The 13,890-nt window shown below is 43.3% G+C and overlaps 2 protein-coding genes across 5 annotated transcripts in view; both read right to left on the reverse strand.

Annotated features, from left to right (window-relative positions):
• The window catches only part of LOC309539254 (uncharacterized protein), a gene marked incomplete at its 3' end in the record, with an annotated part of 159,514 nt that overhangs the window by 113,694 nt on the left and 31,930 nt on the right, over positions 1-13,890 (reverse strand). The window lies entirely within an intron of this gene.
• The window catches only part of ELF1 (E74 like ETS transcription factor 1), an 81,783-nt gene that overhangs the window by 3,649 nt on the left and 64,244 nt on the right, over positions 1-13,890 (reverse strand). For all 4 annotated transcript variants that reach the window (XM_082234438.1, XM_082234441.1, XM_082234439.1 and 1 more), the window contains 3 exons: positions 8,623-8,706; positions 1,769-1,961; positions 371-820 (listed from right to left, as the gene is read on the reverse strand). In XM_082234438.1, the coding sequence (XP_082090564.1) occupies positions 371-820; positions 1,769-1,961; positions 8,623-8,706 (727 nt within the window). The remainder of the gene's footprint in view (positions 1-370; positions 821-1,768; positions 1,962-8,622; positions 8,707-13,890) is intronic.

Genomic DNA, 13,890 nt, shown 5'->3' on the forward strand with positions numbered 1-13,890 from the left:
CAGGAGCTGCTTGGTGGCAGCAGGGAGCAAAGAGACTGGGAGCTTATCTCTAGGAGCTGACATCTTCACAAAGTCAAGGTAACCCAAGGTTTTGCTTAAGTGACTTGTTGACCAAACTCAAAATGGTTTCTGGTTAACAGTTTAGGTACTCTATTTATTTGTATGTTTTAAACATATTTTAGATATGTATATATTTTTAGTTCTCATAATTGGTTTTTAATTGTTTTTTCCATGTGTTGAGTGATTCTTGTTCTTATCTGTAAGCTGCCTTGAGTCCTGTCTGGGGGGGAAAGCGGGGTGTTATGATTGTTGTTGTTATTAAAGCTAGCTGCCCCCAGCAGCCCCAGGGGCCCTCTTCTGACATTCTTACCTTATGTTCTCCTCCAGCATGTTACTGCTCACAGCTGTGTGTCCTTCTGGAATGGGCTGCACCGGGTGCATTAAATGAACTGTCCGATAAAGCTGAGTTGGGTGGACTGGCTGACTAGGCTGCAACGTCCTCAACACTTCTGACGTCACGGTGGGCAGCTGCTGCTGGAAATTTTCAATGGGCTGCTTAAGCCTGGCAGACTTGGAGTTGACTGGAGTCTTTAAAACAGCAGCAGATGTTCCTTTTTGTGCCATGTTTGAAGATGTTTTAGACCTGCCCATTTGGTTTCTATTACCAACAGGTGCTGATTGTAAAGATGAATCAGGGGAATCTGTACTCAAACTTGGATCTTCATCATCTATGTAAACAAGGTCTTTTGGCATTTCTTTAAACTGATACACCAAACGTTGTCCTTCTACTTTGGCCAGAATGCCTCTTTGGTAATAATATCTATTTGAAGTAGGAAAACACACCAAAGATTACACAAAGGAAGAGAGTTGTACCTTGGTTGTTGAACAGAATCTGTTCCAGAAGTCCATTCGACTTTCGAAAACGTTCGAAAACCCAAGGCATGGCTTCTGATTGGCTACAGGAGCTTCCTGCACTGAATCAGAAGCCGCAGAAGCTGTGTTGGACGTTCGGGTTCCAAAGAACATACACGAACCGGAACACTCGCTTCCAGGTTCGCGGCGTTCAGGAGCCAAAATGTTTGAGTCGCAAGGTGTTCATCGACCAAGGTACGACTGTATTTAAAGTTGGAGAAACTCTACCTAAAATACTGTTTTAACACTAACAACAGATTAATGCAGCAATATGCACTTTTAAAAGAATGAACACAATTCATTTCCTGCTGTTTCTGTTCTTGCTGAGCTTTGAATACTCAAGTACTTTCTCCCAACAGATCACTCTCCATATTATGAAAGGTCTTCATGCAACCAAGGACATTCCGCTCAAAGTTCAGAACAGGATCCGCCTGGGCTTATGAAGCCACACTGCAAACAAAAATGCAGTTGTGGGCCTGAGATGGTCATGATTCATTTAACAGCCAGTATCCATGCTAAGAGAGGAAGATTGTGAGCCATGTCTTACTAGTCCAGCGCTAGCTAGTCTTGATTCAACCTCAGTATTAATATTTCTAGAATGTTAATATTATTTTCAATCTTTTCCCTCCCAACAGTCAGCATGGCAGGCTCACTGATCAGACTCTATCCTCATTAGGTTGGGAGTGTGGTTGTTGTTTTGGAGAGTGGGGTGAGATCCGCACAAAGTATTTTTGTATATCTGAATATAATATTTACTAGTATTCATGCTTAACAATGTTTTAGCTTAGGATGCTCTCCCCCTTAAGATATACATTCTGTGCTGAGTATATTCTGTCATGATCTTAAGCTTACCTACCTGAGAGCCCTGCCCATTGTTTCATAATTCATATCGGGTTTGTTTTTGTGCTTTCCCCACAACCTCGACACGGCCTTGGAATCCACAAGCTTAAAAATGCCCTTTTCCCTCTGAGTCCATTTTATGTACTTCGGACAAGTGGCTTTGTCCTGAAGCAGAGCTAGCAAGAACTCCCAAAGGTAAATTGTGTTTCCTAAAATAAATGGATAAAAGGAATTTCAGAAAGACACATTTTGAGAAAACAATTGTTACCGCAGTAAACAACAAATAACTTGTCCCAATAAAATGACACTTGTAAGTACAAAGATGTGTAATTTCTTAATTAACTGAAAATAAAATATACAAACAATGACCTGCACATACATAACAATAACTTCAAATAAATTATCCTGGATTTTGGGACCCTTCTTTTCTTCCATAGTCCCACAGCCACCTCTCTGTCTCAAAATCGCATTATGGGTTCATTATAATATACTACTCATTAGATCATTAGAATTCTATGCAAACATTGGCATGTACTCTGGAATGTACCAGGTTGTAATGAATTTCCTTTGATTGGCCTGAGACAGACCAAATCAATTAAGGAAATGTTAGTGAACAGCTGGCTTCGCAAATGGTGTAAACAGGAACGGTTTGGATTCTTAGATCACGGACTGCAGTTTCTTGAAGATGGACTTCTGGCAAGTGATGGGCTGCACCTCACAACGGTTGGGAGAAATGTTTTTGCCAAAAATCTCAGAAACCTCATCAGGAGGGCTTTAAACTGACTAATGTGGGGGAGGGAGACAGTGCTCCTGAAGGTAGGAGTCTATCAATTAATGAAGATGATCATCCAAATGTCATAGACCAAATGGAGCAAACAGCACGCGGACCTAGTGGAGGGAGGAAAAAATCCTTAAATAAGAGACACAGGGGAATGATTAATGGACTTCAATGTCTGTACACTAATGCGCAAAGCATGGGAAATAAACAAGATGAGCTTGAGCTCTTGGTACAGCAAACTAAATATGACATAATAGGCATCACTGAAACCTGGTGGGATAAGTCCCACGATTGGAATGTAATAATGGAGGGATACAATCTATTTCAGAGAAACAGACCAGACAAGAAAGGAGGAGGAGTGGCGTTATATGTCAGGGGTGTGTATACCTGTGAAGAGATCCAAGATTTAGAACCTCAAAGCCAAAGTGAGAGCATTTGGGTCAAAATTAAGGGAGAGAAGAATAACAGAGACCTCATTGTGGGAGTTTACTATAGATCCCCAAGCCAAACGGAGGACATAGATGATGCCTTCCTGGAACAGATGGCCAAGCATGCAAAAGGAAGGGAGATAGTAGTAATGGGGGACTTCAATTACCCGGATATTTGTTGGACGTCAAACTCAGCCAAGAGCATAAGGTCAAACAGATTCCTCACTGGCCTTGCAGACAACTTCATTGTCCAGAAAGTGGGAGAAGCAACAAGAGGAACAGCCATTTTAGACCTGGTCCTAACCAATGTTGATGACCTGGTTAGTGGGGTAGATGTGGAAGGATCATTAGGCGCGAGTGATCATGCTCTTCTGAAGTTTACTATACAGCGGACAGTAGCAGCCAAGCATACTAGGACTCAATTTCTTGACTTTAAGAAAGCCGACTTCATAAAACTTAGGGAAGTGCTGGGTGAGATCCCATGGACAGCAATACTAAAAGGAAAGGGAGTTCATGATGGCTGGGAGTTTGTTAAGACGGAGATAGTAAAAGCACAACGTCAGGCAATACCAATGAGACGAAAACATGGAAGGTGCCTAAAGAAACCAGGGTGGCTATCTAAAGAACTTTTAACTGAATTAAGATTAAAAAAGGATGTGTACAAAAAATGGAAAAGGGGGGAAACCACCAAAGAGGAATTCAAACAAATAGCCAGCACGTGTAGACACAAAGTCAGAAAAGCTAAAGCACAGAATGAACTCAGGCTTGCTAGAGAGGTTAAAAGCAACAAAAAAGGCTTTTATGGGTATGTTCGTAGCAAAAGGAAGAACAAAGAAACAGTGGGGTCACTCAGAGGAGAAGATGGTGAAATGCAAACAGGGGACACAGAAAGGGCTGAACTCCTCAATGCCTTCTTTGCCTCAGTCTTCTCCGATAAAGAAGACAATGCCCGACCTGAAGAATTTGAAGCAAATGATTCAGCAAAGGAAACACAGCCCAGAATAACTAAGGAGATAGTACAAGAATATTTGGCTAGATTAGATGTATTCAAGTCTCCAGGGCCAGATGAACTGCATCCAAGAGTATTAAAAGAACTGGCAGATGTGATCTCAGAACCACTGGCAGTCATCTTTGAGAATTCCTGGAGAACAGGCGAAGTCCCGGCAGACTGGAGGAGGGCAAATGTTGTTCCTATTTTCAAAAAGGGGAAAAGAGAGGACCCAAATAATTACCGCCCAGTCAGTCTGACATCAATAGCAGGGAAGATTCTGGAGCAGATCATTAAGCAAACAGTCTGTGAGCACCTAGAAAGGAATGCTGTGATCACCAATAGTCAGCATGGATTTCTGAAAAATAAGTCATGTCAGACTAACCTGATCTCATTTTTTGACAGAATTACAAGCCTGGTAGATGAAGGGAACGCAGTGGATGTAGCCTACCTTGATTTCAGCAAAGCATTTGACAAGGTGCCCCATGATATTCTTGTAAAGAAGCTGGTAAAATGCGGTCTTGACTATGCTACCACTCAGTGGATTTGTAACTGGCTGACTGACCGAACCCAAAGGGTGCTCATCAATGGTTCCTCTTCATCCTGGAGAAGAGTGACTAGTGGGGTGCCACAGGGTTCTGTCTTGGGCCCGGTCTTATTCAACATCTTTATCAACGACTTGGATGATGGACTCAAGGGCATCCTGATCAAATTTGCAGATGACACCAAACTGGGAGGGGTGGCTAACACCCCAGAGGACAGGATCACACTTCAAAACGACCTTGACAGATTAGAGAACTGGGCAAAAACAAACAAGATGAATTTTAACAGGGAGAAATGTAAAGTATTGCACTTGGGCAAAAAAAATGAGAGGCACAAATACAAGATGGGTGACACCTGGCTTGAGAGCAGTACATGTGAAAAGGATCTAGGAGTCTTGGTTGACCACAAACTTGACATGAGCCAACAGTGTGACGCGGCAGCTAAAAAAGCCAATGCAATTCTGGGCTGCATCAATAGGAGTATAGCATCTAGATCAAGGGAAGTAATAGTGCCACTGTATTCTGCTCTGGTCAGACCACACCTGGAGTACTGTGTCCAGTTCTGGGCACCACAATTCAAGAAGGACACTGACAAACTGGAACGTGTCCAGAAGAGGGCAACCAAAATGGTCAAAGGCCTGGAAACGATGCCTTATGAGGAACGGCTAAGGGAGCTGGGCATGTTTAGCCTGGAGAAGAGGAGGTTAAGGGGTGATATGATAGCCATGTTCAAATATATAAAAGGATGTCACATAGAGGAGGGAGAAAGGTTGTTTTCTACTGCTCCAGAGAAGCGGACACGGAGCAATGGATCCAAACTACAAGAAAGAAGATTCCACCTAAACATTAGGAAGAACTTCCTGACAGTAAGAGCGGTTCGACAGTGGAATTTGCTGCCAAGGAGTGTGGTGGAGTCTCCTACTTTGGAGGTCTTTAAGCAGAGGCTTGACAACCATATGTCAGGAGTGCTCTGATGGTGTTTCCTGCTTGGCAGGGGGTTGGACTCGATGGCCCTTGTGGTCTCTTCCAACTCTATGATTCTATGATTCTATGATTCTATGATTCTAGTGCACACGGATATGAATTCCGAAAGAATTATAACATACCATCAGTAGTTCTGGGCCCACTGGTCACCACAAATGTAGCAGATGTTTATCCTGCCCTTTTTCTTTACAGATTAAAGAAATTTATGATGAGAAAACTAATTTCAGCTTTGCCATTTGTCAATTTATAGTACATGTCAGACCAGAGCAGTTGTCTACCTTATTCGATGTCCTTGTAATCTATTGTATATAGGCTCCACCACTTCAAGCAGTTGGGGTTTGGATTAGGGAACATCGTTCACGCACATGTAACGCCAATATGGAGGCACCTCTGGTAGAACATTTTGTTTCCCACAACCATTCAGATACTGATTTATTATTTACAGTTTTATGGGTGAATCAGGGGACAAAGGGTCTCAGAAAAGATTATGAATGTCAGTTACGGCAGCAAGAAACCCGTTTTATTTTTATGTTTAAATCCATTCATCCAGGGGGACTTAACTCGGAATTAGACCTCAAATGTTTTATTTGATTATCTGTATCCTTGCTGTTTCTTTGTACTGTGGCTTTAAGCTCAGTCTCCTTGTTATCAGTATCACCTGGGGCTGGCTATATATATTTTTCAAAAAATGATGTTAGTAACAGTGACTACATAATCGTATGAGCACTGTCCCAGAGTATTTTTCATTCTCATGTATATTATATCAATTAAAAAAAAGATTGGGTATGTAACCTTTTTATGTTACAGTTTATAATTTCCACGCTGTTTGAAGTTATTGTTATGTATGTGCAGGTCATCGTCTGTATATTTTATTTTCAGATAATGAAGAAATTACACATCTTTGTACTTACAAGAGTTTGTTGAACTAATTGGCTGATGAAGAACTGAACGAAACAGTAGTTACTATCCAGAAACACTGTTCAGCAGAGTTCAGAGTTGGACATCAGAATTGGACATTTGCTGATTATACAAACTTGATTTCCGCTGGGTAAAGTCTGGCACCGTGAAATTATTCAAGGACTTTCAGAGACTTCAGTTTGATAGTTTTCATGTTTTGCATTATTCCATAAAGTTTTCTATACTGTAAGTGTTTCTGGCCATTGTGTTGCTTTCAATATTGCTGAGTCACATTTTGCAACACAATGGTTTGTTTGTTTACCCAATAGAATGACAGACTTTTGTCATGCTAAGTAACAAAGTTTCATCTGATTACTCTAAATCAGTGTTTCCCAACCTTTTTTGGGCAAAGGCACACTTGTCTCATGAAAAAAATCTCGAGGCACACCACGTTACAGCCCCGTGACGTCAGCGCGCAGCGTCACGCCGGGAGGGACGCACGAAGGAGGGGGGAGGGCGAGCGGAGGCAGCGGCGAGCCCCGTTCCTCCCCATCCGCCCCTTTCCGTGCAAGGAGCGCGAACAGGTGTGAGAAGGGGGTCAAACCTGCGGGCCGGCGCCAGGGAACCTCCAAGCTTTGGGGGTGGGGTGGGGAGGAGGCAGCAAAGCGAGGCAGGAAGGAGAGCGCGGCTTGGCTGGGTGAGCTTTGGCAGGGGCAGGGAATGAGAGCCGCGAGGCGGGCGCTGCGGACGGAGGCGCTGCCCGCCGAGCTCGCAGGCAGGCAGACGGCGAGAGCCCCGCGCTGGGCGGCCTCTCCTCGCCGCCGCCGCTCCGCATCTCGCCGCCCGACTCGCCCGCCTCCCTCCGGGGATGGCGCCCCAATCGAAAATTTGACTTTTTTTAAAAAAAATCTTTCGAATTTTTTAATTTTCCCCACGGCACACCAGGCAACATCTCGCGGCATACTAGTGTGCCGCGGAACAGTGGTTGAAAAACACTGCTCTAAATATCATGCCACATTTTCCCATGAGTGCTGGGTAGATTCCTGCCACAATCTGTATGAATTCTCTATTCAGTAAACACTTGCCAAAAGTTATAAAAGGAACAGGGATTGTATTTGTCCCTTGCTGCTTTGACACCCAATGCCATTTACTCTGGGACACCAAGAGTCGATGTGAAGCCCATCGTCAGTTTCCCAGCATCTGGCTATCTCCATACGGGCAGCTGCCAATAGAAAGGCTAAGAGGTCATCATTCGGCTAATCTTGAGTGGGTGGGGTCCTAAGTCCAAGTAGTGCTCATTTCTTTGAAGTCAGCACTCCAAAAAAGGTTTGATGATGCCGCAAAACCACCAATAGAGAAATAAGTCCCTTTGACTGCACCCCCCCAACATTTAGGATTGACTTCCTTAGATATTTGGGGTTGCCTCAAGAGGGCACAGGGCCACCTATGCAGAATGAGGATTCCCTTATCTTTGCAGAAACCTATTTCAACAGGCTCTTGGACTACAAAGCTGTCCAATTTTGTTCCAACTTTATGTTGATCATTTTCAACATATTGTCAAAAAGCAAAAGTATTTGAATCCAAGTATTATACTTTGGTTCTGAGTGAGCATGTCAAGGCTATAACATTTGCAGATTCTCTATCATCAAGTTCAATAATGCCCAGAGTCTCCACACAAGTAGCACTATGTAGAGAATTTTACATGGGATCAAATCAGTCTATATCATAAGGAGCTCACAAGCATTACAGGACTTGTTCATAGTTCATAGTGTTGCTATTCTTCACTTAGACTAGTATTATCTGACAGGCACAGAACAGAGTCCATTGTCAGACAGACCCACACACACACACCCTGGAAAAGCCACCTTTATACTGTAAACCTCCCTCCCTGTGATTCTCGGATGGAGGGCACTATGTAAGCTTAATTAATAACAACAACAACTTAAAACTACAGTGTGGCTTAGTATCAGAAAGTACCAGCAGTGGGTACCTGTGTACTCCTGCAGTACAAAAAAGTGGCACTTGCCATGGAACGAGGCAAGGGCAATTTCCCAATTATCTTCTTTACTGTTATCACTGTAGATGGCAAATTCACTTCAGATGAAACAAGAAACACCTCTCGTTGCCTCTTAAACCCTATGATCAGAATGAAGCAGCCCTGCTGAAGTAGTAGTTGTGCTTGACTCCCAATTATCCAGAATGTTATATACTCAGCTCTATCGACAGGCGTCGGATCACGTTTCCGATGCTTACCCTTCCCATCTTTGCTTTTCTTTTTCACTGATATGTTTGGAGTCAGAGTAGGAGATTCTGGTCGCGGAGCTTTGGGTTTCTTCCCTGAAATAAAATGACTGTTGTATGAACTTTCACACTGAAACTATAAAACAGACATAGGGCAACCAATGCCTTCACTGAATATCGAACCCACGGAAAACAGGTTTAAAGCAACCAAACTGCTAGATAAGACCACACCAGTTCAAGGACCCAGCACCCCACTGGAGTCCAAGTCAATGATTTTACAGTACTTATTTTGTGGGACAAATAGCTTCCCAATTATGGATCTCCAAATAATTTATCCAAAACTTAGCAATAAGCCTTTGCTAGTTAAATTCTGATAATTTATATTTATCCCATTTAGCAATGAGCTAAATAGGCATCTAAGAATCAATATTTTATTTATTTTTAATTTATCGCATCAACTGATTTTAAATAAAAACTGTAAATGGCTTACAAAAATATTAAAATTACAAATAAAAAGTTAAAAACAAGTGAATTAAAATTAACAGTAAAAGAGTAAAACATCAATATCTACAGCAGTTTACAAAAAGAGTAAAACAATCAAATCAGTAAAAACAGTTAAAAACAACTATTAAGAACATTATTTAAAATAATTAAAATCAATGATAAGCCTAAAACCAGATTAAAACACATGTAAACACTCCACATATCTAGATAGGGTTGCATTAAAAAAAGCTTTTAGCTGGCCCCAAGAAAAGTGCAGCGAAGGGGCCTGCCTGACGTCAAGAGGCAGGGAGTTCCAAAGGGCAGGTACTGCCGCACTAAAAGATCATTCTATTACAAACGTGAAGCAAGTAATATGTGGCTCTGTAACAGCTCCAGTTCTGCTGGTTGAAGCAGATGAGGGGGGGCATATGAGGTAAGCATAAAGTAAAGTAAAGTAAAAAAAGTAAAGACGTTCCAAGCCATTAAGCTTGGCCTGGTAACAAAATCAGTAACCAGGGCAGATCCTGGAACAGAGATGCTCTATACTGACAAGGCCTCACTCCTGTTAGCAGCAGCATTCTGCACTAAGTGCGGTTTCTGGGTCAGAGCGTAAGCGCAGCTCCACAGAGTCCGTTGAAGCAATCCAATCTTGAAGTCACCAGGGCCTGAACTACTGTGGTCAAGCTCTCGTGGTCCAGAATAGTTCAAGCCACCGTTCCAGTCACAGTTCAAAAAGATGCTTCTAGACACTGAGGCTGTCTGGGCCTCCAAGGATGCAGATGGATCTGGAAGCATCCTCAGGCTGCCTTCAGTGGTAGCGCAACCCCACCAAGGGCGATTGACCAATTCCCCGCATGGTCAGCATGGTAATGTGCCAATATGTCCCCAGTTCCCCTCTCATGTAAACAAGGAGGTACTTGGCCCCCCGCCCCATTTCTGATATGAATGCTAAGCATTATTACACATTGGCCACATTTGCACAACACAATCTTGGCTGGTCTGGAGGTCATTAATCATGGTTCCCGGTACACATGTAACAGGAAGCTATGTCAACTGTGACTTCCTGATCTGATTTCCTCACTTGCCTGAAGGGAGTAGTGAAATGGAAGCAAAGAGGTTCATGTGACTGTACAAAACGAGCACATGTCATGTGGTTTATTAAACAACTTGACCATGTGATTATTGTATAATCGTCTTTATCAATTTATATTATATGTATATCTAAACATATACATGGGAGGAATTCAACGTCACACTAAGGTGGTAATTCTGTCAGCACAAGCATTTCGGCTTGTACACAGTTCTGTGCAGAGCAAGGGGAGAAATTCCATTGGGTAACAACAGAAAGGACTTAGGCAGGGCTTCCACTGATGCAACTTGTTAGTTGAATCTACCCATCATTATGGCTCATGCCATGTTGGAGACTAAGAATCATAGAATCTTAGAGCTGGAAGGGACCCCAAGGGTCATCTAGTCCCACCCCCTGCAATGCAGGAATCTCAGCTCAAGCATCCATGAGAGATGGCCACTCTGCTTAAAAACCTCCAAGGAAGGAGAATACATCACCTCTCGTGGGAGTCTGTTCCACTGCTGAACAGCTCTTACTGTCAGAAAGTTTTTTCGAATGTTAGTTGGAATCTCCTTTCTTGCAACTTGAAGCCAGTGGTTTGAGTCCTACCCTTCAGAGCAGGAGAAAACAAGTTTGTTCCATCCTCCACGTGACGGCCTTTGAGATATTTGAAGATGGCTATCATATCTCCTCTTGGTCATCTCTTTTCCAGGCTAAACATACCCAGCTTCCTTCAAGCACTCCTCATCAGGCTTGGTTTCCAGACCCTTGATCATCTTGGTTGCCCTCCTCTGCTCACCTTCCAGCTTGTCAACATCCTTCTTAAATTGTGGTGCCCAAAATTGGACACAGTATTCCAAGTGTGGTCTGACCAAGGCAGACTAGAATGGTACTATTACTTCCCTTGATCTGGACACTAGACTTCTGTTGATGCAGCCAAGAATAGCGTTAGCTCTTTTTTGCTGCTGCATCACACTGTTGACTCATGTTAAGCTTGTGGTCCACCAAGACCCCTAGATCCTTTTCACATGTACTGCTAGTAAGCCAGTTGTCCCCCATCCTATATATGTGCATCTAGTTCTTCCTGCCTAAGTGCAGAACCTTACATTTGTCTCCACTGAAATTCATTTTGTTAGTCTGGGCCCAGTTCTCCAATCTGTTACAGTCATTTTGAATTCTGATTCTTTCTTCTGAGGCATTAGCTACCCCTCCCAAATTGGTGTCATCTGCAAATTTGATGAGCATCCCCTCAATTCCTTCATCCAAGTCATTTATAAAGACATTGACCAACAATGGGCCCAGGACAGAACCCCACTTGTCACTTTTTTCCAGGATGACAAGGAACCATTAATGAGTATATCATTTTTTGACAGAATTACAAGCCTGGTAGATGAAGGGAACGCAGTGGATGTAGCCTACCTTGATTTCAGCAAGGCATTTGACAAGGTGCCCCATGATATTCTTGTAAAGAAGCTGGTAAAATGCGGTCTTGACTATGCTACCACTCAGTGGATTTGTAACTGGCTGACTGCCCGAACCCAAAGGGTGCTCATCAATGGTTCCTCTTCATCCTGGAGAAGAGTGACTAGTGGGGTGCCACAGGGTTCTGTCTTGGGCCCGGTCTTATTCAACATCTTTATCAACGACTTGGATGATGGACTCAAGGGCATCCTGATCAAATTTGCAGATGACACCAAACTAGGAGGGGTGGCTAACACCCCAGAGGACAGGATCACACTTCAAAACGACCTTGACAGATTAGAGAACTGGGCCAAAACAAACAAGATGAATTTTAACAGGGAGAAATGTAAAGTATTGCACTTGGGCAAAAAAAATGAGAGGCACAAATACAAGATGGGTGACACCTGGCTTGAGAGCAGTACATGTGAAAAGGATCTAGGAGTCTTGGTTGACCACAAACTTGACATGAGCCAACAGTGTGACGCGGCAGCTAAAAAAGCCAATGCATTTCTGGGCTGCATCAATAGGAGTATAGCATCTAGATCAAGGGAAGTAATAGTGCCACTGTATTCTGCTCTGGTCAGACCACACCTGGAGTACTGTGTCCAGTTCTGGGCACCACAATTCAAGAAGGACACTGACAAACTGGAACGTGTCCAGAGGAGGGCAACCAAAATGGTCAAAGGCCTGGAAACGATGCCTTATGAGGAACGGCTAAGGGAGCTGGGCATGTTTAGCCTGGAGAAGAGGAGGTTAAGGGGTGATATGATAGCCATGTTCAAATATATAAAAGGATGTCACATAGAGGAGGGAGAAAGGTTGTTTTCTGCTGCTCCAGAGAAGCGGACACGGAGCAATGGATCCAAACTACAAGAAAGAAGATTCCACCTAAACATTCGGAAGAACTTCCTGACAGTAAGAGCTGTTCGACAGTGGAATTTGCTGCCAAGGAGTGTGGTGGAGTCTCCTACTTTGGAGGTCTTTAAGCAGAGGCTTGACAACCATATGTCAGGAGTGCTCTGATGGTGTTTCCTGCTTGGCAGGGGGTTGGACTCGATGGCCCTTGTGGTCTCTTCCAACTCTATGATTCTATGATTCTATGATTCTATGAGTACTCTTTGAGTTCGGTCAGTCAACCAGCTACAAATCCACCTAACAATAACCTCAAGAAAGTCTTTATCTTTTCTTTGTCAAAGGCCTGACCGAAATCAAGATATACTATGTCCACAGCATTTCCCTCATCCACCAAGTTTGTAATTCCATTAAAAAAAAAATCAGATTGGTGTGTCATGACTTATTTTTGAGAAACCCATGCTGGGTCTTTGTAATCACAGCATCCTTTTCTAAATGCTCACAGAGCGACTGCTGAATTATCTGTTCTAGGACCTTTCCTGGTACTGATGTCAAGCTCACTGGTTGGTAGTTACCTGGGGACAGCATTTGCCCACCTCCAGTCTGTAGGGACCTCACCTGTTTTCTAAGAATTCTCAAAGATCGTAAACAAAGACTCTGAAATTACATCCATAAGCTCCCTTGGATGCAGCTCATCAGACCCTGGTGATCTGAATTCATTTAAAGTAGCCTGGTGTTCCCTTACTTCCTGTTTTCCTATATTGGGCTACAGCTCCCTCCTTACATTATTTATTCTGTTATCACCAGGTTGGGCACCACTTTCCTTTTGGGTGAAGACAGAGGTAAAGTAGGTGTTGAGGAGTTCCGCCTTTTCTCTGTCACCCTATAGCATTTCTCTGTGTTCCCCAAGCAGAGGACCTGCCACTTGCTTCTTCTTCCTCTTACTTCAGTCATAGCCAAATAAACTTTTTTTTATTATTTTTAACCTCTCTTGCAAGCCTGAGCTCATTCTGAGCTTTAGTCAGCCTGACTTTCCCCCTGCAACTGTAGGCTACTCGTGTATACTCCTTCTTTGTGATTTCCCCTTTCTTCCATTTCTTATACATGCCCTTCTTAACTCTCAGCTCATCTGTAAGCTCCTTATGCAGCAGCCACACTGCTTTCCTTCCACTCAGCTTGCCTTGTAACTGGGATGTACTTTAAAAAAGGAAGAAGCACCTCCTTGTGATGGGCTTTCACACAGGTGGCCTGCTGTTTAGGCATAGGCATCAGCTGAGAGGTGCCTAAACACATAGGCTTCACACCAGCACAAATAACCCAGAAAGGAGCCATAAGCTGAATCCGACCTCTGGTCCAACTGGCTTAGCACTGTCTACACTGAATGCCAATGGCTTTCCATGCTTTCCCTGTCCTAC

The sequence above is a fragment of the Podarcis vaucheri genome, assembly GCF_965113315.1.
Source record: "Podarcis vaucheri genome assembly, chromosome: 8".
In the NCBI taxonomy this organism is placed as follows: domain Eukaryota; kingdom Metazoa; phylum Chordata; class Lepidosauria; order Squamata; family Lacertidae; genus Podarcis; species Podarcis vaucheri.